General features: G+C 43.2%; 1 protein-coding gene across 1 annotated transcript in view; it reads left to right on the plus strand.

The window, feature by feature from the left end:
- Positions 1-736: 736 nt before the first annotated feature.
- Positions 737-27584, plus strand: part of ARSJ (arylsulfatase family member J) — a 138296-nt gene continuing 111448 nt past the window's right edge. The window contains exon 1 of the mRNA XM_089691794.1: positions 737-1631. Within this exon, the coding sequence (XP_089547920.1) occupies positions 1300-1631 (332 nt within the window). The 5' untranslated portion in view covers positions 737-1299. The remainder of the gene's footprint in view (positions 1632-27584) is intronic.

Below are 27584 nucleotides of genomic sequence, written 5' to 3' on the forward strand. Positions count from 1 at the left end.
CCCACCTAAAAATGCGAAATCACGTATATATATATATATATATATATATATATATATGTGATTTTGCACACCCATGCCGCCCTGTAGCAGTATTTATGTTATAGGGTGGTCGGGAAATGGTTAAACTAACTGGAGGAAAGTTCAAAACTAATCTCAGAAAGTACTATTTTACTGAAAGAGTAGTTGATACTTGGAATACACTTCCAGCAGAGGTAGTGAGCCAGTGAACAGTAAATAGCTTCAAACATGTTTGGGACAAGCATAGATCTATATGTGGACAAAAAAGTTAACAACTCAAATGTTAACAACACAAAGTAAAAAAAAAAACTAGGCAGACCTGATGGACCACTCGGTCTCTTTCTGCCGTCACGTTTCTATGTTTCTAAATCGAAAATCCATCTCTGTGGGTTATCTATGGAATTTCTAGGGTTATAGCCACAATTAGGAGACATGAGCCAGCTGTTCTCCAAAAAGGGATCTCATGTGCTGTCCTGCCATGGACTCTGTGAGAAAGCAAGGAGGAAGAAATCCCAAATAAATGTAGCATTTGGATATTGCAGCAACAATGTCAGATATGATCAACTAGTGTAACTGCCTTAATCTCTGTGGATCTGCGCTGTCTAAAGTGTTTATTTTCGGATGTTTCCAAGCAGTGCACGAGTTTCTGTAGACATGTAGTGTGCTGTAGGAGTAGATAGGAGGGTGGTATAGTTTGGAGACAGAGAGGCTCAGTCTCACCTCCCCATGCAGCAGGAAGGGGAACAAGTTCCCCAGACAATTCCATTATTCAGCACATCCAAGGGAGGAGAAGAGGAGAGTGTGCAGGCAGCCCTGACTTGCTGGAGCTCAGACATCCATGAGAAGTTTGTAAAGTCTCCTGTGCCTTTCTCTCCATCTGCCTGGCATCAAGCAGTCCATGTGTTCAGCCTGCTGGATGCAGAAAGCCCAGCCCTGCTCAGATGGAAGGGACTTCAGCCTGAGGGGACTGAGAGACACTCCAAGTTATTGGGTGGCAGCAAAGCACCAGGATGGAGTGGGGAGCAGAGGACAGCCTGCCAAGAACAGCCAGATGCTGTGTACAGCAGGGAGGACAGTATAGCAGGGATAGGTCGGACTAGAGCAGGAATAAGGAACTTTTATCAGGACTGCTGCTGGGTCCTGGAGAGGCAGGGAGCTGGGTAGTGACTCACCTAAACTGAGGTCAGGGTGGGGGTGGGGAGGACAAATGGTCACTTTCCTGACCCCTACACAGCACATGGCTACTCGGCTATGCTGGGCTGACCCCTGACTCAGCCTTGAATGGGGCAGGCTGGCTGGGTGAAAATGCCGGGGCTGGGGGCACTGGCCGCCTTGTCTATGGTCAGCATCATGACCTATGGCTACCTGTCCTTGGACAAAGGCAACCTAGGTGTGGAGGACGAAGAAGAAGAGCTGGGGGGCAGAGAGCTGGGGGAGCAGCCTCATATCATCTTCATCCTGGCTGATGATCAGGGATACAGGGACATTGGGTACCACGGATCGGAGATCAGGACTCCCACACTGGATACACTGGCGGCAGAGGGAGTCAAGCTGGAGAACTACTATGTCCAGCCGATCTGCTCCCCCTCCAGGAGTCAGTTCATCACCGGGAAGTAAGTACTGCATGAGCACCAGACACGGCTGTCCTCATCACCACTGAGAACCGAGTATCCTGCATCACCACTACAATCCCCATGTGCTCAGCAATGCACACTCACATCTAGGGGGGAGGCACTGCACACTCACATCTGGGGGGGGGGGTCACTGCACACTGACATCTGGGGGAGGCACTGCACACTGACATCTGGGGGGAGGCACTGCACACTGACATCTGGGGGGAGGCACTGCACACTGACATCTGGGGGGGGGGGGGGCTGCACACTGACATCTGGGGGGGGGCACTGCACACTGACATCTGGGGGGGCACTCACTGCACACTGACATCTGGGGGGGCACTGCACACTGACATGGGGGGGGGCACTGCACACTGACATCTGGGGGGGCACTGCACACTGACATCTGGGGGGACATTGCACACTAACATCTAGGGGGAGGGGGGAGCTGCACTGCACAGTGACATCTGGGGGGGGGCACTGCACACTGACATCTGTGGGGAAGCTGCGCTGCACACTTGCATCTGGGGGGAGGGGGCACTGCACACTGACATCTGGGGGGGCACTGCACAGTGACATCTGCGGGGAAGCTGCGCTGCACACTTGCATCTGGGGGGAGGGGGCACTGCACACTGACATCTGGGGGAGAGCTGCACCGCACACTGACATCTGGGGGGGGTGCACACTGTCATGGCGGGACACTGCACACTGTCATAGGGGGGCACTGCACACCGATATCTGGGGGGGTACTGCACACTGACATCTGGGGGGGTACTGCACACTGTCATCCTGGGGGGCACTACACACTGACATCTGGGTGGGCACTGCACACTGTCATCATGGGGGGGCACTGCACACTGACATCTGGGGGGGCACTGCCCACTGTCATGGGTGGGTACCGCACACTGTCATCTGGGGGGGACACTACGTGCAGACATCTGGGGGGCACTGCCCACTGTCATAGAGGAGAGGGGCACTGCACACTGTTATCTTGGGGGACACTGAACACTGTCAGCTGGGAGACACTGCACACTGTCATTGGGGGGAGGGGGGCACTGCCACACTGTGATCTGAGGGAAGGGGCACTGAACACTTACATCTGAGGGAGGCACTGCACACTGACATCTGGGGCACTGCATGCTGTCATGGGGGGCACTGCACACTGTTATCTTGGGGGACACTGAACACTGCCAGCTGGGGGACACTGCACACTGTCATTGGGGGGAGGGGGGCACTGCCACACTGTGATCTGGGGAGAGGGGCACTGAACACTTACATCTGAGGGAGGCAATGCACACTGACATCTGGGAGCACTGCATGCTGTCATGGGGGGGGGGGCACTGCACACTGTTATCTTGGGGGACACTGAACACTGTCAGCTGGGGGACACTGCACACTGTCATTGGGGGGAGGGGGGCACTGCCACACTGTGATCTGGGGAGAGGGGCACTGAACACTTACATCTGAGGGAGGCACTGCACACTGACATCTGGGGGGCGGCACTGAACACTGTCATCCGGGGGGCACTGCACACTGACATCTGGGGGGGGTCTGCACACTGTCATCTGCACCAACTGGGAGGGGGGGCTATAGAGGTGCTGGCTGCACTCTTTAAACCTGATTTATACTATATAGTGTGTAACACAGATCTATGTCAGATGATCTTATTATATTTTACAGTTGGCATGTTTCTCAATGTTTATAAACATCTAATAACAACACATACAAGTAAGAACTGCACAGAAAAGTGAATACCTGACATTTCTATAACTTTACCTACTGACCTAGTGTCCTATGATGGCTGCTGTTTTAGTCTGATCATACACTATACAATCTGATTGTATGGTCTCCTTTAGTGCTGGTTCACACCAGATGCAGTCCAGTGAGTTTTTATTCTGCATGGACCATGTTTAAAGTGATTTTAAAGGTCATTTTTTTAAATAAAACCTGTCATACTTGCCTGATCTGAATGATTTAAAGTGGTTGTAAAGGCTAAAGGTTTTTACCTTCATACATTCTATGCATGAAGGTAAAAAAAAAAACTTCTGAGTGCCCCCCCCCAATACTCATCTAAGCCCCCTTTGATCCAGCGATGTGCACTGGAGTCTTGGCTGGCCCAGGACACCTCTTCTCATTGGCTGAGACAAAAGCAGGAGCCATTGGCTCCAATTACTGTCAATCACAGCCAGTGAGCCAGTGAGAAGAGAAAGGGGGCAGGGCCGAGCTCCGACTCCATGTGTGAATGGACACACAAAGCTGTGGGTGCCCCCATAGCAAGCTGCTTGTTGTGGGGGGAACCCGACAGGAGGGAAAGGCCAGGAGAGCCTGTGGGGGACCCAAAAAGAGGAGGATCCAGGCTGCGCTGTGGAAAACCACCGCACACGGCAGGTAAGTATAGACTTGTTTGTTTTTTTTTCTTTAAAAAAAAAAGTAATAAATAAGCCTTTAGAATCACTTTAAAAGAGTTTGTACAATCAGATTGTAAAGTGTATGTTGAGCTTATGATCTACCACCAACTATATAGTACAGGCATCTGCCTGATGTGTTAGTAATTGAATTAATTGTTCAGGTTTGTCCTCATATTACATAATTTTGGTCGATCTAAAGGTGACCATATACAATACAATCTGATTCTACAATCTTCTTTAGATCTGCCACTATATATGTAGTACAGGGCCTGCCCAATTTGATAGAAATTGAATGGACTTTTTAGATGAGTCCTTCTATGACATTTTTGGTAAATTCAAAATCAATTATACAGAGATTGTACAGTCATATTGTATGGTGTATGGACAGCCTAAAGGTCATTATATAATTGGATTGTTTAGTGTATGTCCATCTGAAAGTGGTACCAAAGGACAAACCAAAATGACAAATATGATGCAATCTGTCACTAGAAGTAACAAAGCAACTTTTGTTTGTCTGAATACCCCCCCCCCAATGATCAATATTGAGTGGCCCATCCTTTGCAGCTATAACAGCTTCAACTCTTCTGGGAAGGCTGCCCACAAGGTTTAGGAGTGTGTCTATGGGAATGTTTGACCATTCTTCCAGAAGCCCATTTGTGAGGTCAGACAAGGATGTCGGACGAGGAGGCCTGGCTCACAGTCTCCACTCCAATTCATCCCAAAGGTGTTCTATCAGGTTGAGGTCAGGACTCTGTGCAGGCCAGTCAAGTTCCTCCACCCCAGACTCACTCATCCATGTCTCTATGGACCTTGCTTTGTGCACTGGTGCGCAGTCATGTTGGAACAGGAAGGGGCCATCCCCAAACTGTTATCACAAAGCTGGGAGCATGAAATTGTCCAAAATGTGTTGGTATGCTGACACCTTCACTGGGACTAAGGGGCCAAGCCCAACCCTTGAATAATAACTCCACACCATAATCCCCCCTGCAGCAAACTTTACACTTAGCATGATGCAGTCAGACAAGTACCGTTCTCCTGGCAACTGCCAAATCCAGATACGTCCATTGGATTGCCAGACAGAGAAGCGTGAATTGTCACTCCAGAGAATACATCTCCACTACTGTACAGTTACACCACTGTATCTGACTGCATTGCACTTGGTGATGTAAGGCTTGGCTGCAACTTCTTGGCCATGGAGACCCATTCCATGAAGCTCTCTACGCACTGTTGTTATGCTAATCTGAAGGCCACATGAAGTTTGGAGGTCTTTAGCTATTGACTCTGCAGACAGTTGGCGACTTCTGCGCACTGTGCGCTTCAGCATGCACTGACCCCTCTCTGTCATTTTACCTGGCCTACCACTTCATGGCTGAGTTGCTGTTGTTCCCAGTTGCTTCCACTTTTTTATAATACTACTAACAGTTGATCGTGGAATATTTAGTAGCAAGGAAATTTCACAGATGGATTTATTGCACAGGTGGCAACCTATCACGGTACCACGCTTGAATTCAGTGAGCTCCTGAGAGCAACCCATTCTTTCACAAATGTTTGTAGAAGCAGTCTGCAAGCCTAGGCGCTGAATTGTATACACCTGTGGCCATGGAGATGATTGGAACACCTGAATCCAATACTTTGGAGGGCTGGCTCAATACTTTTGGCAATATAGTGTGCGTGAATGTTTTATGAGTTACTAAGTGTATTAAAATGGACCTAAAGTACACCCATAAGCCTATGTGCTCCCTTGCCTGTGCTGACATCTTTGCCTGGTCTTCTGCCCTCTTGTTTGGTCAGCCCAGAATAACATAACTCTTGTGCATGCATGAACATGGGCGTTAAAGTGGTTGTAAACCTCAGACATGAAATATGAACAAAGCATATCCCTCTTTAGTGTATACTTGTCTCCATTCAGAGGACTAAGTGTAATTTCTGTCTGTTGTCCCATTCTCTCTGACAAGTTTTCCTGACACCTGTCTCTTGTCTCTTCTAACAAGTTTTCCTGACACCAAGAGAAAAAAGGTGACAAGGGAGGGAGCTTTTTGCTGTGTAAAGGGGGGGGGGATCCTTTCCTCCAATCAACTCTCACAGCTCTCCTCACTGGGCTCTGGAGAGTGTAATTGCAGCCCTGTTTACTGAACTCTCAGACAAGCTTTATAAATGCTAGACTTTGAACCGATGTAGAGAAGAAAAAACTGCTGATAAACAAGTGCAACTTATGCAGGGGAATTTGTTTTTTTATCTCTGTGTATCATCTGAGACCAGTTACTTCATTTGGATTATGTAAGGGTTTACAACCACTTTAATTTATTCTGGCACCAAGGCAAGCCACTTCTTTGTGAATGTTTTTCTCTTCTGCAATAAAAGCCTGCCTGCTTGCATTTTTTTAAATTAGTCAAATTTACAAAACAATTAGCCCCAAAATTTTTAATACTCACTATTTCATTTGCCAGTGCCTCTAACTACTTCTCTATCACAGACAAACTGCCGCTTGGAGAATCTTCTGACTCTGGCACTTCTGGAAGTGTCAAATTTTTAGTCCTGGTCACACACTGTGGTTTGTTCCACTGGACCCTACTTTACTACAGGACATAGGAGTAACCCATTGAGTACAGTAAGGGACCAGATCTCACCTGGTGACTATTATTATTATTATTATACAGGATTTATATAGCGCCAACAGTTTGCTCAGAGCTTTACAATATACAGGAGACAATACAGTTCAATACAAGAGGAACAGGAGCAGGGGCGGACTGACAACTCATGGGGCCCCTGGGCAATAGGGAATCATGGGGCCTCTGTGTCCTCACCCACACTCAAACCACACCCAAAAAAGCCTATGAAAGGTACCAGGGGCATCTCATGGGGCCCCCTACTGACTCCAGGCCCTCGGGCAGTGCCTGAGTTCCCAAATGGTCAGTCCACCCCTGGACAGGAGGGTCCTGCTCCTTGAAGCTTACAATCTAGGAGATGGGGTAGTACCACACTTCCTGAGCTAGGGACAACACCATTGTAGACACAGTACAGACATTTTTGACAGCAGCATTGTCAATTTGGGGATATAATTTTGCTAGATGCACTAGTAGACTTAGATTGACTTGACTAACACATTAGCTAACATGTTTTAAGCAGTTACAGCAACAGTTTTTTCTTTTTAGATAAAGATTATGCATTAGTGGATAAAAGCTTATCATTGTAAGAACCCCTGACAGTGTTAAATGGTTTGTCTCAATCCTCTAATTGCCAGTTTTACTAGGCAGCTTGGTCTTGGACTGTATTTTTATCTCCCCCCAGCAGCTCCCTCCTAAGTTGCAAAGTTGGCAACCAGGGTGTGCACATGCCATGCTCATGATGCTTTGCTTTGTGGCAGGAATTAAACCCCTTTCATCTTTGGCGCAGTGGGTCCAAGCTGCCTTGTTTGGCAAGTGATTGGGTAAGAGCTGCAAAGCTGCATGCAGTACATGCATTTTTGGTGCAGTAGTGCAGCATTTAGGGGGTTAAAATAAGTGACTAGGGGGGTGACATAGTGCCTGCTCATTACCTGACAAATACCTTTGAAAGGCCATCTGAGCATGGATCACTTGTCGGAGGAGCAGCAGTCCTCACCATGTGTGGACCTGAGCCATTACTGGTTGAATTTACAGATAAAAATTAAGGAAGCCAAAAAAAATTCTTCGGTCACCACATCGATGAATTGGTGAACTGCAAAACAATACATTTTTGTTTTGGGATTTATTGCTGCTTAAACATTTGCTGAATGAAGTGATGAAATGTTTGTCAGGTTTTCACTGTTATGTGTTTCCCCACAAGAAAGATCCACCATCCATTTTCTGCGGGTCAAAAGTCCAAAATGTCACTAGAACAGGATGCGAGGAAAAGTCACCTAATAGGGACACCTGTATTATAATGTAGTGTCTAAGGGCCAGTTCACACTACATGTGCTTCTGTGTGCTTTTTGTCTGCATCCAAAACGCACAGAAAGTAGATTATATGGTTGCCAATGTCATAGTTCACATCAGTGCTTGCAGTTCCAGTGAGTTCTGGTTGCAGGAAAAAAAAGTAGAACAGGCTGCATTTTTCCTGCACAGAACTGTACTGGAAAGTGGTAAAACGCATAAAAAATGCACCAGAATGCGCTGAAACACTTCAAAACCCACCAAAAGCGCACTGGAACGCACATGTACCTATTTGAATTGAAGATTAACCTCCCTGGCGGTATTCCTGAGTGTAGCTCGGGGTAAAATTTCAGTACCACAAGCGGTATCCCCGAGCTACACTCGGGCTTACCATGCGGCGTTGCATAGGGATTCCCTGCTGCGCTTACCTTGTCCTTCGCTCCCGCAATGCGTCCCCTGCAGTGTCCCAAGCCATCTCCTCCGGCCGATGCCGGCATCTGGCTTCCGTGTTCCGGAATTTTAGAAACTGTCATTTTCTAATAGACGAAAATGACATAGTAAAACATTACTGTTTCAAAGCATTTCACATACATTTTGTCCCGAGTGCTTTGTCCTGTGCCCTGCCTACATTTTTACTGTTCTTTATGCCTGGAAACTTAGAAAAGTCCATGGCGTCCAAAAACCGTCACTTTAGGTCAACAGCGATAGTAAATCAGAACCACTTGCAGAATTGAGTGATAATGATTTGTGGGGAAATTCATCATCAGACACTGAAAACGATTTTGGGACTTTGCTCAGTGATGTGTGAACTTGGCGCTATATTTCAAATTTCAGTGTTTTTGGTTTGATTCTAATTTAGGATTTTGTGTTTCAAGTTTTATCCTGCCCGGAATGTTTACTAGACTCTTGTTTGGACAGATTTCAGTGAGTTATTCCTAAAAATACAGGCCTACAATATAAAACGCCAAATTTCCATGCAAAAAAATGGTACCGCTTTCAGCACCAAAAATATGAAATAATCATACCGCCAGGGAGGTTAAGAAAGGGTAAAAAATGAACTGGAACACATCAAAATTGCACCAGATCGCATCAAAAACAGTTAAAAAACTGCCCTAAGAGAAGCTGTCTCCTTCCTCTAGGGGAAATTTCCTCTCACTTCCTGTTGGGACAGGAATTAAATCTCTCAAAAGGGACTCAGACAGAAATAAAAACTGACCAGAGTTTAAACAGTTCCCTACTCTATCCAAAACTAAAACAAATAAGTTTTGTAGTTAGACATACTTTAAACATGAACCAACTAGTAATTCACATTTGTTATGACAATTTTATTAGACACTTCTTAATAAATGCAATGACACACATTGCATCCTGTCCAAAAAAGAAAAGTACAAATCTGGGTTTTAGTTCCCAGTTCTGAATTCTTACAGAGTTTTGTCAGCAGATTTTTTTCATCTGAGAGGATAAAGCACAGAGAGCGGAGCTAGACACTGATTCACCACTAGATCCCTGCACTTCTGAAAAGGAAATGCTAGCTGCTCCGTATGGTACAAGATGAGCTCATTAGCTTTTAGCTAACCGAGTGCAATAAATTACATCCAGTGTCTAACAATCTGCAGAAATGTCTCCAAGTTACAGAAAACTGGCATGAAGTATCCCCTTGTCAGGGATTTAAGTCATATTTCTGAAGCAAGTTAACTCTCACAAACCAAAACTATTGTACATATTGGTACTAGGAGTAGTAATATATATTCTACATCCTGACAACTGTGTCCAAGCATGTTATATTCTTCCCCATTGTATATAATCTCATTTCTGTACCCTACCACAGACACACAATCACATACGAAATGGACAATTTACTATGACGATAATTTGTATTTCTTTGGATCTTGGAAGGAAATAGCAACAATCTGAATAAACACAGAGTCTTTGCTAACTTAGTGACTCTGAATATTACATAAAGCAGCTGATCTCACTCAAGGTTCCATGGAACCTCCAGGGGTTGCTAGGGGTTCCTTGAGCTGTGGCTCATCACAAGCAAATAAAAATGTCCCAGCACACTTACCAGCTAATTAACAAAAAGGGGTATGCTGGCTCTTAAAAATTCCGAAGTACAATTGTGCATACAATCAGGGCCGGTGCTAGACTAATTTGTGCCCTAGGCAAGACCAGCTACTTGCGCCTCTCCAAAAAAAAATAAAAAAAATGTAAAACAATAGTAAATGGTAAATCAACAAAACATGAAACTGCTAAATTTATTTAATTTGCAAAAATAAGTGCCATATGATGCCACCAGCACCAATATTAAAAACAAAATCAGTGCCACGGACGGACTATTTCTGTGGCTGGCAGTAGCAGGGTGACAGTTGTAGTCAGTGAAGGATGATGGATCCACACTCTGACAGATCCCAGGCTAGAATTCCCCAGGCAATGGGGGGAGATAAAACGCTGTGACAGCTGACAGCCCAGCCCACACACACAGAGAGAACACGAGAACTGAGGGATCCCACACAGTGACAGATCTGACACAACTCACCACCAACACTGAGACAGATCAGCAGACCCAGCAGACACTAGAAGAGCAGGATTTGGGATCGTGATGATGTCATCACTCACTAACATATTGCACATGTGTTGGATGGCTGGCTGGCTCACACTCATACATGACATGAGACATCAGAGTCAGACATTACCTTTCTCTGCAGGTGAAGCTCCACCTCTGCTGATGAATGGGAAGAGAAGTGCTGGAACTCAACAGTGATCAGCAGCCGCCAGCCGGCTTGCAGTAAGGGACTACATCTGAGAGGAACACTGGAAGGAATGGCAGCTCAGCTGCTACACTGGCCCCAGACACGCATCTTCCTCTGTCCTTTCTTCCTCCCCTCTGCTTCTTCTCCCCTCAGCTGGAGGATTATTCATGACGTGGCAGTGTCCCACACAGAGAGAGTGCTGACCTTTGCTGCGCCCAGGCGCCCATAGGTGGCAGTGTGCCCTAGGCGGCTGCTTAGTTTGCCTAGTGGAAGCACCAGCCATGCATACACTATAACTATAGCAAACCATATTATTTTATAAAGAAATAATAATAGTGTAAAGTGTATATAATAAAACCCAATACTCCACTCTCAAAGTAGAAATAAACAAAAAGAAATGTATATACATGCAGATGAACAAATGTACATATGAACAATAATAAATAAACATGCATAAATAAAAATATGTTATTCAATATAACAAACAAAAATAATAAAGATGAATAAAGCAAACAAACATGCAAAATGTCCATACAAGATGGATAAATATCCTGGTGAACAGTCCAAAATCAAGATGGAAAATCCCAAAGGAAAGGAAGACACACTTCATAGCGTGAGACGGAGAGCTTTCAGTGCTGCAGGAATAGAGGGTGCCAGAAAATCACACCACCCACTTGTAAGGCAAACTCCTTACCAGATACACTGATCACACATAGAGATCATAAAGTGCCTTGATATCCCACTCCATCTAGATATGATCCTGCGTAAGTGTGCTCAGCACAGAGGAGTTAAAAAATCAGGGACCACCATAGTGTAGTATGTTAAAATCAAGGGCATTTAATATGGTAATGTACTTATAGTAAGAAGACAATCACAGGCATACCGTATACCAAAAATAGAGCACCTCCGCATTTCAAGGGTCTCAGCCCTCTTTTTCAAATGCATCCTTTAGGTGTTGTCAGGGGGGGCAAGCATAACGCGTTTCAAGGGTCTCAGCCCTCTTTTTCAAATGCATCTTTTAGGCGATGTCAGGGGGGAAGCAAGCATAATGCGTTTCAAGGGTCTCAGCCTTCGTTTTCAAATGCATCTTTTAGGTGATGTCAGGGGGGCAAGCATAACGCGTTTCAAGGGTCTCAGCCCTCTTTTTCAAATGCATCTTTTAGGTGATGTCAGGGGGGGAAAGCATAATTTGTTTTAAGGGTCATAGCCCTCTTTTTCAAATGCATGTTTGGTGGCCATTTATTGCCTCTGTGTACCTTCAGCAGATCAGATCTGGTGTTTCGACCTGTTGTGCCATTATCCACTGGTGGATTGGTGAATTGTGATATGTAAGTGTGCTGCTTTTAATAAAGGTGTTTTTTTCGCTTGATATTAACCTCAGCTCACTGCTTTTTGCTATTTCCTGCTTTATAAGGTGGTCTTGCCCAGATCTCTCGAGAGCTGCAGAGGCGAACCACGTTCCATCCATCTGTTCATTCATTCATCCATAATCCATCCATTCTTTCATCCACTCCTCTACCATTCATCTACTATTGCAGTAATTGCTGCTATACGACAGACTGTTAGTGTGTTTATCCATGGACTAATTGTTGCTACACAGCACAGAGGAGTGCTGGATGTTCTGTGTAATTTTTACACATTTCTTTTGTCCCTGTCTAACAGTTCATGTTAAAACGTAGGTTTTAGTTGTACACATTTGCAAATATATGTGTAAGCCACAGTGCCTATGTCAAGGCTTCTCTGTATACTGTGATCCTAACTTTATAGTTTTGAGAGACTCCCACGTTGGAGCACAGATAGCAGTGGATAGATTAAGAGCAAGCTTGCCTAGAGGGAGCCCACCCCTCCTAAAAGGCACAGGGATGCACGGGACTCCTAGCAGATGCACAATGCCAGATGAGGGCATCCAGTGTATCCCCACTGTGGCTAATCGACCTCTCATTTGATGGTGATTAGCTATTCCCTAGGTCAACTCCACTTGGCAGTGCTGGCTGCATGACACCAATGATCTTTTTAGCTATCTGTAAGGGTGTCATTATTTTTACTGGCTACTAATATAAGGGGCATTCCACCCACTTACCGTCAATGAATTGGTTTTAGCAAGGGCTCCCTGAAACCTAAAAATGATTTCACAGCTTCCTCTAGGGTAGAAATGTTGAGAAAGTATAGCTAAGAACTTTTTTTCTGTAAACTTGAAATGTGTTCTACGCTTACAGAAAAAGTTCTATAGTGACAGGGGATTGGGTTTGTTTGGCTCTCTTCTTACATCATCTGCTGATGTCACATTAAATGGCTCTGTCCAGTCTAAACTTCTCAAAAATAAGACTCGAAGCTCCATTTCTTATTTTTGATGTTATGCACTACAAACCAAGAAAACTGTAGAGATCACAGAAGTAAACCCAATGTCCACAAATGGAAGATGGCTAAATGGTTAGCACTTCGGTAGCAGCACTAGGGTTTTTGGTTTGAATCCCAACCATGGCACAACCTACCAGGAGTTTGCTTGTTTCCCACAGTCCAAAGACATGCTGATAGGTTAAACTGGCCTTAGTATGTGTATATATGAATGTGTGTTAGGAACATTAGATTGTACACTACTTGATGGTTAGGGACTGATGTGAATGTACTACAGTGAGGAACAGAAGTATTTGAACACCCTGCGATTTTGCAAGTTCTCCCACTTAGAAATCATGGAGGGGTCTGAAATTCACATTGTAGGTGCATTCCCACTCTGAGAGACAGAATTAAAAAGAAAATTCAGGAAATCATATTGTATGATTTTTAAAGAATTTATCTGTCTTGCACTGCTGAACATAAGTATTTGATCACCTGAGAAAATCAGTGTTAATATTTGGTACAGAAGCCTTTGTTTGCAATTACAGAGGTCAAACATTTCCTGTAGTTCTTGACCAGGTTTGCACACACTGCAACAGGGATTTTGGCCCACTCCTCCACACAGATCTCCTCTAGATCTGTCAGGTTTCGGGGCTGTTGCTGAGCAACATGGAGTTTCAGCTCCCTCCAAAGATGATCTATTGGATTTAAGTCTGGAGACTGGCTAGGCCACTCCAGAACCTTGATATGCTTCTTACGGAGCCACTCCTTGGTTATCCTGGCTGTGTGCTTCGGGTCGTTGTCATGTTGGAAGACCCAGCCACGACCCATCTTCAATGCTCTGACTGAGGGAAGAAGGTTGCTGCTCAAAATCTCACAATAAATGGCCCCATTCATCCTCTCCTTAATACAGTGCAGTCGTCCTGTCCCCTTTGCAGAAAAGCACCCCCAAAGCATGATGTTACCACCCCCATGCTTCACCATAGGGATGGTATTCTTGGAATGCAACTCATCCTTTTTTTTCCTCCAAACACGACGAGTGAAGTTTAGACCAAAAAGTTCTACTTTGGTCTCATCTGACCACATGACTTTCTCCCATGCCTCCTCTGGATCATCCAGATGGTCATTGGCAAGCTTCAGACGGGCCTGGACATGTGATGACTTGAGCAGGGGAACCTTCCGTGCAATGCATGATTTGAAACCATGACGGCATAGTGTTCTACCGACAGTGACCTTTGAAACTGTGGTCCCAGCTCTCTTCATGTCATTGACCAGCTCCTCCCTTGTAGTTCTGGGCTGATTCCTCACCTTTCTTATCATCAGTGATACCCCACGAGGTGAGATCTTGCATGGAGCCCCAGTCCAAGGGAGACTGACAGTAGTCTTTAGCCTCTTCCATTTTCTAACAATTGCTCCAACAGTTCATCTATTTTCACCAAGCTGCTTGGCAATTGCCCCGTAGCCCTTTCCAACTTTGTGGAGGTCCACAATTTTGTCTCTGGCGTCTTTTGCTGTTTCTTAGGTGTTCAAATACTTATGTTCAGCAGTGCAAGACAAAGAAATTCTTTAAAATCATACAGTGTGATTTCCTGAATTTGTTTGTGAATTTCAGACCCCTCCATTTCTAAGTGGGAGAATTTGCAAAATCGCAGGGTGTTTATTTATTTATTTCAGGTACTTATATAGCGCTGTCAATTTACGCAGCACTTTTATATATATATTGTACATTCACATCAATCCCTAACCTTCAAGGGGTGTACAATCTAAGGTCCCTAACTTACATTCATACATACACATACTAGGGCCAATTTAGACAGGAACCAATTAACCTACCAGCATGTCTTTGGAGTGTGGGAGGAAACCGGAGTACCCGGAGGAAACCCACGCAGGCACAGGGAGAACATGCAAACTCCAGGCAGGAGGTGCTGTGGCTGGGATTCAAACCAACGACCCTAGTACTGCCAGGTGAAAGTGCTAACCATTTAGCCACTGTGCTGCCCAAAAGAGTGTTCAAATACTTCTGCTCCTCACTGTATGTGTGTAAAGTGTTGCTTATAATTGATGATGCTATATAAGTACCTGTAATAAATAAAACTTTACATGGTGGAATATATTACTACTAATAGACTTATGCAAATGTCTACTACTTTTAAAGCTGAACTCCAGGTATAATCCTTATGAATATTTTCATTATGCCAAGCTGGACCAATGTAAGTATGCAGTATCTCATTCCTAAGCATCCACTGGGGAAGTTAACAATCATTGTACTAGTTGGTGCTTCAGATCTTCCAGGTTCTCTGCTGAGCACCTTCCCAGCTGCATTTTGACCACAGAGGGTTGCTTGTTCAAATGAATGCCTGGTATTTTTTTTTTTAATTAAGGTGTTCCCTTATTGTACGAGGTGGAAAGGAGGGCAATCTCCACCTTCTCCAATTAAACAATGCTTTGTATCCATTGAAAAATCAAGGTGTTCTGTGAATGGAGGCAGCGCCATACGCGCAACCACCTGTGGTCAGTGTGCATAGGAGATGCCCTGTATTCATTGAAAAAATAGAAGGCGTACTGCTAAGTGAGTGACCATTGTGGTCAGAGTGCAGATGGGAAGCCACTTGGCATAGAACCTAGAAGATAGCAGCTATCACTGCAGTTGCATCGAATATTACAGTGATCATTTAAATTATAATATCAGGTATGTTCATAAGTTTCCTTGATCTATCTGATCATGTTTGCAGTAGAAAACGAATTCAGTGTTCTGGAAATTGCTAGGAAATTGTCTATTTGTATGGCCAGCATTATAGCTTTTAAAGTGGAAAAAACAATTGTAAGGCAGTCAGCAGAAGCTCCCTTGCTTAGATCCTTACCCATCTGTTTTTTTTTCTCTTTTGTTGTAAAAGCAGCTTCAGGGCTGCTGGAAGCTTGAGATTTTTGATTTTTTAGTGGTTTTCTAGCCCTTCATAAGGGATGTAGTAGCTGGTATTTCTGGTCATCAGAAGCCCTTCTTTTCAACAGCTACTTCCATCTGGCAGTCACATTTAAGAAGAATCTTTTTTTGTTGAAAAAATATACTTTATTTTATATAAAATATATAAAAACAAAATACGTAATCGAGGTACATTCCACCCTTTACTATGACAGTTCATCAATGCAATACATTACAATTACAGTGCGAGTTGTGCAAAACAAAGTTCCCCAAACCATCTAGTCATGCATGATGTCGCTTACCCCAAAAATGCTTTGTATCCATTGAAAAAAATCAAGGTGTTCTGTGAATGGTGGCTGCATCATAGAAGCAACCACCTGTGGTCCGTGTGCATAGGAGATGCCCTGTATTGATTGAAAAAATACAAGGTGTACTGCTAAGTGAGTGACCATTGTGGTCAGAGTGCAGATGGGATGCCACTTGGCATAGGACCTAGAACACATAAAATATATAAAAAAACAAAATACGTAATCGGGGTACATTCCACCCTTTACTATGACATCAATGCAATACATTAGAATTACAGTGCGTACTGTGTGAAACAGCGTTCCCCAAACCATCTAGTCATGCATGATGTTGCTTACCCCAAAAGCATTGTATGGCCCCCAAGGTACCACCGAAATACCTAGCGGTGCAATGTCAGACATGCAGTGAAGTGAGTACATCGAAATGAAACAAACACCAGCGCTCTAATCTTCATGCTCCACCTATAAAACAGTAACTGTCACTTGGTGAGGTGCAGCCCTCTAAAGATGGGGGAGTCTTGATGCTAGCAAAAGAAAAACACAAAAGGGCGCACTCTCCTCGTGCACTACTGTAGTGGAAAATTAATTTATTAAAAATGTGACAAATGGATACTCACAAAACATGTAAATAACAAACAGTAGCCTCCCTGGAGGTATTCCCGAGTGTAGCTCGGGGTAAAGTTTCAGTACCACAAGCGGTAACCCAGAGCTACACTCGGGAATACCTTGCAGCGCTGCTCCGGGATCTGTTCTTCTCTTACCTTGTCCTGCGCTCCCGCGATGTCCCCCCTGCAGTGTCCCCGGAAATGTCCTCCAGCGGATGCCAGCATCTGTCATCTGGGTTCCGTCCCTTGCGATGTCGGGACGTACGGGGACGGAACGGCGGGAAATTTGAAAATGACAAAAAGTGACATTCACTAAATTCACTAAAATCACATAGTAAAACATTACTGTATCAAACCATTTCACATACATTTTGTCCCTAGTGCTTTGTCCTGTGCCCTGCCTGCATTTTTACTGTTCTTTCTGCCTGGAAACTGAGAAATGTCTATGGCGTCCAAAAAGCATCCCTTTAGGTCAAAAGCGGTTTTAGACCAGCTAGAGAACAGCGATAGCAAATTAGAACCACTTGCAGAATTGAGTGATAATGATCCATGGGGAAATTCGTAATCAGACACTAAAAACGATTTTGCGACTTTGCTCAGTGATGTGCGAACTTGGCGCTATATTTAAAATGTCAGTATTTTTGGTTTGATTATATTATTGAATTAAATGTATTATTATTATATTATTATTTTTTATGATTATTTATTAAATTATAACTTATGATTTCGTGTTTCAAATTTTAACATACCCGGGATGTTTACTAGACTCTTGTTTGGACAGATTTCAGTTATTCCTAAAAATTACAGGCCTACAACAACAAAAATACATATTTCCATGCAAAAAAAGTACCGCTTTGAGCACAGAAATATGGACATAATCAGACCGCTAGGAAGGTTAAGCCAAATGGGTGAATGTCACACAACTGGAGTTCTGTGATGATGGTGCCCAGTGGGAAAAGATGACGCACAGGGGCAGACTGACAACTCATGGGGCCCCCGGGCAATAGGGGATCATGGGGCCCCTGTGTCCTTGCCCAAACTCAAAAAAGCCTATGAAAAAGGTACCAGGGGCATCTCATCAGGCCCCCTACTGACCCCGGGCCCTCGGGCAGTACCCGAGTTGCCAAATGGTCAGTCCACCCCTGCTGACGCATTTTGGGAGTTGAACTCCCTTTTTCAAAGCTAAGTGAAGTAAGTTAGACCCTTGTCTTGCATGCAATATTTCAAAAACAGAGAAGAAGAAGATTGTTGTAGGTCAGGGTGGTGTCATTCAGTAATTGGCATGTATCTCACCCCTGTTGTTCATGGTGAATTATCTGCTTACTTATGGCGTGTCGCCCTAACTGAGCTGGGAATATACTTTCATTTAGTTCTGTTTAAGAGCATATTCTGTACAATACTACATGCAGTTCAGAGACACAGTCACAGCTGTGAATGTAGAAAATTGCTGTAACTAGTAAGTAATCTCTCATGAGAGACTGATCAAATCCTATTTCGTAACCTTTATGAAAACCTTATCCAGACATATTAGAATGACAGAGAACTTGTTTAATTCCCTTACCCAATCACAGACACATTTATAATGGGCGGTGCATTTAAGAAGACAATTGAACTACAATATTAGAATGTCTATTGCACCCTAAAGTATATAGTAGGAATCCCTATCAGTTTGGGGTAGTCCTTTTGTAGTTAGAAGTTTAAACCTAAGATGTGAAATCTTTTTGTGAATTCTTTCAAGCTGCCTGTATAATACATGGTATAGATTGGCTTTCCAATGAACACGCCAACCTGCTATGTAATTACTTGTAGTTCTCCAAATTGCATCACCTCATTTTTTTTGGTTTTTCAACCTGTCCCATTCATTCAGCTCTCCAAACCTTGCTAAGCTATGTAAGAAATTTGACACATTCCTTAGAGAGGATCTGGCTTGTATCTGTGTGGATAGTATAATGATAACTGACGTTATTTCGGAGTAGGGTTATAACTAGTGAAAGGTGAAATAAATAAATCCAAAAATCATGGAATTTGTATAGTATAGTGTTTATGAGATACTAGATTTTGGTTTTCACTAATTTACTGTTACATGTACATTATTTATGTCACAAATGTTTACCCACCTCTACCACACAGCCCAGCCCTTTCTGGCCGGAGAGGGAGCTTTGTTCTTTTTTTTCTGCAGTTTCACTTTCACTTGCATATTTCCTCCCCACCCCCCAGCCTGTGACTGGACACTGAAAGGAGAAACAGCAGACTGATGAATTAATTTCACTCTGCCCTCTTCTTCTATAAACATGCTCCTTGCACTTCAGAAAACATTATTATTATTATTATTATTAATATTATTATACAGTATTTATATAGCGCCAATAGTTTGCTTGTTCTGCTTCTCTCTCATCTTCTCTAAGCTCTGCTGTACAGTATATTAGATCAAACTCAGGTACATAAACTACCTGCATTTATTATAAAGCTGAATTCAAGGCACAAAAACATTTATTTAAATAAATTCCTCAATAGCCACAAAGGATATCCACTTTGTGAACAACAAATGCCTTTGAAAACTCAATGTGTACCTTGAAAAAGTAGTTGCGAAATCATCATTGTGCTGTGCTGTACTGCATTTGGGGGTATCATTAACTTAACATTGACACCCGCTAAAGATTGCAACTGCAGTGCGTTTTGAATGCGGTGTAGAAAACGTGCACGGAACGCAGGTTTCACGCACCACATTCTGGTGTGAATGGGTACTAAATGCATGTATTTACCTTATCTATATGTCAAATAGTAAAAAATAGTGCCTTTTCACACCTCTGCACTGCAGCACAACACATTTTTCAGTATATGACATACAGTATATTGTCCAAGCCTATAGAAGACAATTGCAATGCAACCAAATATAGTGTATCTAATATGTATTTTGATGCATTGGCAACATCTATTAAAAAGACTTGGTCAAGGGTTGTTACAATCCAAATCCCAAATTCAAAAATGCATTTGAATCGCAACAATATGTGTGTCAATAAGCATGTCAACATGCAAGGGAAATAGATAACACATGACAATGCACCTACCTAACACTATAAAAAAAAATAAACCTCTACACACACACATAGATCAAAATGGGCTCTGAATACTTTGTTAATGAATCTAGAGCTGCATTGTTCGCGTCTTTAATATCTGTCTGAATTTCAGCTTTAATAAAATGTCTGCAACTTTGTTTTCTCAATCGTAAACTCTTGTTGTAGTTTATATAAATATACCTTTACCACCTTTTTGTTACAGCTAGCAATTACAACCCACACTATTGGCCAAAAAAGGCCTGGATGTTCACTGAAAACAGGATCTAGCCAAGAAATATTTAGACTGTCCTCATAATGCAGTGTGTCAAGCCAGGAATAATGCATGTTGTGTGGTCTGATGTTCTGGCACCTGTTCTGCTGTTTGTCAGAAGCCTAACTGCTTAGTTTCCACAAATATAGCTATCTTAAAGTGGACCAGTGAGAACAGAACTATGGGAGTTGCTATTGCTTGCTTTTCTTAATATGGGCTCCAGGGATGTCATGCAGATCTTGGCTTCACTATCAAGTATAGCGTGCCATACGATGTTAGATTTTCATTCAAACGACCGCACGGAAATTCTGAAAAATCATCCATCAGAACTTTTTTCTTGCCATCATGACTGGCTGATCAGGTACAAGCATGTTGACTATAATCTTGTACCTATATTGCAGGGTAGAAGTTCAGACTTGCTGGCTACATGTTTGTTCCATGTTAGTGTCTAAGTAATAAAGTAGGATCAGGATGACAGCCCCAGAAGCCTGAACCTTCAAAGTCAACTTACAAGATTGGGAGAAAGTACTAAGCTGACAGCAGAGCCAAATAAGCACTTAGTGGGCATCACTTATCTTTCTACTAGGACCTGGACTGTCCTGAGGTCTCTCCACTTCTTGGGAGTAATGAACATTTCAACCCTAACACAGAGATGTAACTATAGGGAACACAAGGGTCACAATTACAACCCAACCCCATGCTTCAGGGGGCCCTTGTGACTCCACTGTCATATTTGGTTCTACAACTGGATGTGTGGGGTGGCAGGGGGGGGGATATAGAGGCACAATACCCTCCATTTTACTCCTGCAGCCACTGAAAGCCAGCTGCTCTTCCTCTTGCCGACATTCAGTGGCTGCAGGAGGAAAATGGAAGGCATAATTTTTTTCTATATTCCAACCCTGATGCCCCTCCTATTCAGGTTACTTGTCTCCTGCTGCCCCCCTGTGCTGCTTCATCCAAAGTGGGGGCACTCTAATATAGGAGGTGTGTTATCAAGATCAACGCAGGCACCATAGCTTTGCACTAGATATGAGGACTCTGACAGACAGTCCACTTCCAGAGCAGAGAAGTGCATTGTTTGGCAGGCAAGTGGCAGATCCAATAAATAGAAGTATTTTTCTTATCCCCTAGACCAGTGGTCTCCAAACTGTAGCCTGAGGGTCAGATGCAGCCCTTGGCTTGCTTTAATTCAGCTGTTGGGGCATTATTCTCCCCACTGTCATCAACAGTGGCGCATTTCCTGACACTGACCCTGGCAATGGGGCACTAATTCCCTCACCGACACCAATGAAGGAACACTAATCCTCCCATCGATACCAAAGATAGGGCAGTATTTCTCCCACTGACAGCAATGATGGGACACTATTCCTCACACTGACATCAATGATGGGGCACTATTCCGTCCAGTGATACCAATGATGAGACACTATTCCTTCCACTGACACCAATGATGGGACACTATTCTTTCCACTGACACCAAAGATGGGACACTATTCCTTCCACTGACACCAATGATTGGACACTATTCCTTCCATTGACACCAAAGATGGAATACTATTCCTCCCACTAATACCCATGATGGAGCACTATTCCTCACAATGACATCAATGAAGAAGCAATATTCCTCCCACTGATACCAACGATGGAGCATTATTCCTCCCACAGTTACCAACAATGGGGCACTATTCCTCCAACTAATACCAATGATTTCACACTATTCCTCCCAGTGATACCAACGTTTGAGCACTATTCCTCCCACAGATACCAACAATGGGGCAGTATTCCTCCCACTCATACCAACAATTTGACACTATTCCTCCCACTGATATTAATGATGAAGCACAATTCATCCCACTGACACCAATGACGGGGCACTATTCCTAACACTGTTGAAAACAAAGAGGCACTATTCACCCCCTAATACCAATGATGGGGCATTGTTTATTTTTTATGCCCACTGATACCAGGACACATTATTTTCCCACCCGCTACAGTCTGGCCCCTGTAAAGTTTGAAGGACAATAATATGGCCCCTTGTTTAGAAAGTTTAGAGACCCCTGCCCTAGACTAAATGAGCAGTAAAACCTTGTGGTACAGGCACAGCCTCACTGCAAGGGAGTCCAACTTTACAAAGTCTGTCACAAAAAGAGTTTGGGAAGATTTTGTTGTGGCATGTTTCTTAATAGAATTATGGAAAATAACTTTGTGAATCACTATTCTGTTTATCCATAAGTGATCCCAGATGAGTCTTTTGTGAGTCATACATAATATATGAATTTTTAGGTTTTTCATTGTCCTTTCATTGATAGCTTACAGCTACTGAAGTACTTTATTTGTATATTTCCCGTATAACCCCTAACATTGAACTTCATTTGTTCTGTCAAGTATACCGTTGGAAGTGGTTTGGTATATTTGTTTGATAGGTTTAAAACTATACCTGTTGATCTTAAAGTGGAGCTCCACCCAAAAGGGGAAGTTCCATTGTAAGGACTGGTCCCCCGCTCCCCGTTAAGGATTGGCACCTCTGGGGAGTGGGGGAGGGGGGAGCAGGTACCTGTCAATTTCGGGCCTAGGCGATCAGAAACGGAAGTTGTCCTCCCCCTCCCTCCCTGTAGTCTTTTGGGACAGAAGACTACAGGACCATTCAGTAAGCGCAGCGCTACTTGTGCATGCGCAGTGGGCACCTGGCTCTGAAGCCACAAGCTGTCACAGCCAGGTGCCCACACTGAAGATGCCGGAACCGGGAACACAGGGCAGCCAGTAAAATGGGCCGAGGGGGGATACACCGCAGGTTCAAGAGACAGGTGAGGGGCTGTTTTTAAAAGTCAGCAGCTACAGTTTTTGGAGCTGCTGACTGTTATTTCTTTTTTATTTTCACTGGAACATCGCTTTAACAGAAATCTTGGAAGGTTGTAGCTTTATGTGCTCCCTGCCTGTACTAAATATCAGTTAAATTGGCCATTCAGAGCTAGATTTCTCTACTAAATAGGGTGAATAAAGGAATGATTCCAGCCAGTGCTTCAAAAGAGAGATTCACATAGTGCCCTGAGCCAGGATGACACAAGGCAGCTGCTGTGGTGGGTGTTGAGAGTAGGGATGAGCTCAGGCGTGTTCGGAACTTGGGCCAAAACTCAACTGAGTGATCCAGCCAGGAAGCCATCACTGTACTTTGCTAATCATAAGTGGCCAAGGCATTCCCCGCCCCACAGTCGTACAAGCAGCCCATAGAGGATTCATTATTTATCATGTAACCAGCAGGTTGAACAAAACAAAATTGACCCAATTCCCCCATCCACACATTTGATGTGGATGGGGGAATCACTCCCACTGAGTTAGGGCTTATGTACAAAAGGCGTTTGAAAAACTCTTCTGACCGCTGGAAACTGGCTGCTAGAAAATGTAGGTTAAAAACGGTAGTTTAATTGTGTTTACCCACCTACCGCATTTATGCCTGTTCATCCATGTTTATGCGCTTTTGCGTTTAGAAGCGTTTTTAAAAGATGACCTCAGGAGACCCTCCCAAATGCCCAGAATGCACTGAAAAATAGTAAAAAATTAACTATTGCAGACATTTTGTAAAAACTAGAGATAGCAGAAGCAGAGAGAGCAGTATGTTTTGAAATGACCTGTCTTTTCTGGTTGTATTCTCTATGGATCCTATCATGAGCATAATGCAGCACGTTCTACCATTTTTTCCTTCACGCAAAACCTGGAACTGACTGCACTGGTGTACTAAGTCTATTTAAATACATGGAAAACATTGTGCTGTGCATTTTTGATGAAGAAAAAAGTCTCCGGACAGCATCTGGATATGGAGCAGCCAAAAAACACATCTAAACGCAAACGCTCATAAACGCGTTCACAAGCGCTTGGTGTTTGAAAAGCCAGTAAACTCTATTCCTGATGAGATTTTTGTGCTTTCAAGAAAATGCCTGTAAACTCAACTACCTGTAAACTACTATAAACGACTATGTGTACATCGGCACATAGGAAAACATAAAGGAGAGTTCAGGGGCTGCTGAAAAAAATGCTCAACTGCTCCTAAACGTCAGTTTAGCAGCTGCAGTGCATATTAGCCCTTATTGTGTTCTGATGGTGGTAGACTTCCCTACTGTCAGAATACACTGATCAGAGCTGCCAGGACATTGCGGGATCATATTAAGGAACTTGTGAGGGCCCTGTGATGGACACTCCTGATACCAGGAAGCAACATGGGCACCACAAGAAGAACCTTCCAGCACAGACCAAAAAAAGGAAGACTTATGACACAGCCTGTCATGTGATAGTGATAGTTTCCGATAAGTACATTGAGCTTTTGGTTTAGTGTTTTATTAAATAAAAAATAAAATCTAGCAACTAGATAACTGTGGCTGAGAGTTAATCTTAACTCCAGGAATGCAGCCAATCTGTAAAATGTGCTAGCATACTATGAGATAAGTACAACGAGATGTATGCCACCTGGACTTATCTCTTTAATTTATATCTGATTGTTTTTATGAATCTCTGGGAGTACAGCTATGGCTACATTGCCAGAGCTGTAACAGAAGTGAAACTGCCTTCTCACATGCTCCAGGTGCTCTGTAGAAATGTAAATTGTAAATTAAAATGATAAGGTGGCATGAATGATGTTGGACTTAACCCCTGGTAATTCAGAACATTTTTCAAAGTGGCTGAATTCCTGAAGTTCAGCTTTAACTAGTGGATTAACACAAGGAAAATGCTGGAATGTTTTATTTGAAAATATCAGCTTAAAAAATAAGTAACATTGAGAAAAAAATTATAGTCTCACTTTAACCACTTGAGTGCCAGGTGCTGTCTTGAAAACGCACAGGGACAGTGATTATTTGTCTTATTGTCTTTTTAAAACAGCAGAGGGAATTAGCAGTTTAGGGGGGTCCACAGGTACTCAGTAATTGCTGGCTTCCAGCACTAAGCCCAGGAGCTAAAATATCTGTCCCTGAGCTTCAGATCTTGTTACACAGCGTTCTATAGGAGCGCTTGTAAGAGATCATGTATACAGAGCTGGGGTTTTTTTGTTTTGTTTTTTATTTTCTTTTACAGTAAAGCTGCCTTGTCTCTCCCTCTTACGTTGCTGCCAATCATGCTGCTTACATACTCTTGGAGCTCTGTGCTACATGTTTGTCTATTGTCTCTGAAATAGGGCTCTGTAGTTTTTATTTCTTCATAACAACTGCCTCATCTATGAAATGTGGTTTTGATTTTAAAGTGTTTTCGTACACTCAGCGTTCACATTTTATTAGGCTTTGTAGATAATACAGTGTTGTACTGCAATAAAAGAAGATCACAAGCTATTCTACAAAACATTGCCACTGTTTGGCAATTGTTACGAAGTTGAAGAATTAAGCTTTATTTTTTTTCCGAAGTGTAAACCTTTCAATAGATTTTAGATCCCTTCTGTCTAATGCTTCAACCGTTCAATTCTGGCCTGTTACTGCTAGATAAAAAATCATGTGTCAAAGCATAAAGTACTTATCCTACTTTCTTTTTAAAGTTAAAATTAATTAGACTGGGTTGCTGCTGCTGTATGTAAGCTGGAAAATAATGTCAAATGGATTATGCTTGCATATTATGTGATTACACAATTTGTGGTCACTGATGCTGTCGCAGAGAAATGTACTGTTCCATAACTCCACATATACAGTAGCGTTATGGAAATCTATAGTTACATCATGCACCTTAATTTTAAGTAGCACTAATACCGAAGGGGCTGCTGGATTTGCCCAAGTTCTTTCCTACACAATTCAAAGGCAGCCAGGCACACAGCAACAGTTCACTTAATCCGGCTCAATAATCAGCCTAGGGCAGGGTTTCTCAACCAGAGTTCCTCCAAAGGTTGCTAAGGGTTGCTCAAGGATGAGCAATGAGCAATTTCTGCCTTTCAGATAAGTTTCTACTGACACCATTGATCCCTTTAGCTATCTGTAACTGGGCAATTATTCCCAATGACCACAAGTGTTAGGAGCATTCTTCCCACTGACCATCACACTAATGCATTATGAGTTGCAGGGTCCCCTGATACTGGAAAGTAATTTCATGGGTTCCTCAATGTTATAAGGGTTGAGAAAGGATGGTCTAGGGGATGGGTTTTTTTGTGGTTTATTGTTGTAACTTTAACTGAAGGAGAACAGGGGGGTATGGAATACTCCAAAACACTTGAGTGCAAATATAGGCTGAGGAAATGTTGTACTATAGCGGCTATACAGTCACTATGTTCACAGCTGAAGACCATGAACAAAGGAGCTTTAGCACAGTTTAAAGTAGAATGGAGCACTTTAAAACACTCACAGCTGAGAATAATGAACAATCTTGAAGAAATTCAGGGCTAATTTGAAAAATCACTATCCTTAGCTAGGGACCATTGGAACTGCAGTTCAGCAATCAAGCTCTACTCACAGACCTAATGAGAGATCCAGGAATTGAGGGTTCTGTTCATAGCACCGAATAGTCTAGCAGCTAGTCCTAGATGGCTCCAGGGTCAAGCAGCCCCCTGAAATGCCAAGAGTCCATCCTCAGGTAGGTAGGACCAGGCACCAACTAACTCCTTTGCCCCCCTTTCCTGGCCGCCTACTGGGAACCCCCCCCCCCCCAAGGGATTGGTCAGAGTACAAGCTAGTGATTTGAATTTTCCCACCCCAGGCTCTGGAAGTATCTCAACAGAACTAGGGGTAAGCAATCAATCCCATAGCTTGTGGAACCACAACATATCAAAATAGACAATTCCACTCCAATTCCCTAGCACTTAACTAGGGGTGCTACATATATAACATCAGTATTTTAACAGCAATGCAAATCATCGTTATTATTGATAATCCAATATAAGCTTATTTCAAAAATCTCCTTTCATGTTGTGTTCTTCCTCTCTGTTGGCCATCGCTTTCCATGACTTCCTGGATTCCCTGCATGCTTTGAAAATTCATGTTTACTTTCACTTTATAAGGATTGCATATTCCATGGTATCCTGTTTGCAATCAACGATTCCTGTACTGACTGTGCTACCTGAAACTCCTCCTCTCAGTACCTCTGTATTTCAAAATGCAGGTTCTGTGAAATGTGTGACACAGCAGTGCTTATTTACATGGCATAGTGAATATGTGTCACAGAAATAATTATATAATTTGAAATATTGACCATAAATACACATTAAAGACACCTTGCAAACACATAATTTGAAGAATTTGTTTTTTTTTCCATATAGCCCAGCGCAGTTGCATAAAATGGAGGGGACTTTCTTCCAACTGAATGATATTTCTTTAATTTTTTTTTTTTTGCACTGGTAAACATCCCCCCTGCCCTTGCTTTGACACCCTCTTGCCTATAAACCTTGAATATTAACAGAATTCATTTTCCTTTCTATAAATGTTTATTGAAAAAAAAAAATTTCCAGGTATATACT

This window comes from Staurois parvus, unplaced genomic scaffold, assembly GCF_062004578.1.
Source record: "Staurois parvus isolate SC_StPar_1 unplaced genomic scaffold, SC_StPar_1.0 ptg000572l, whole genome shotgun sequence".
NCBI lineage: Eukaryota > Metazoa > Chordata > Amphibia > Anura > Ranidae > Staurois > Staurois parvus.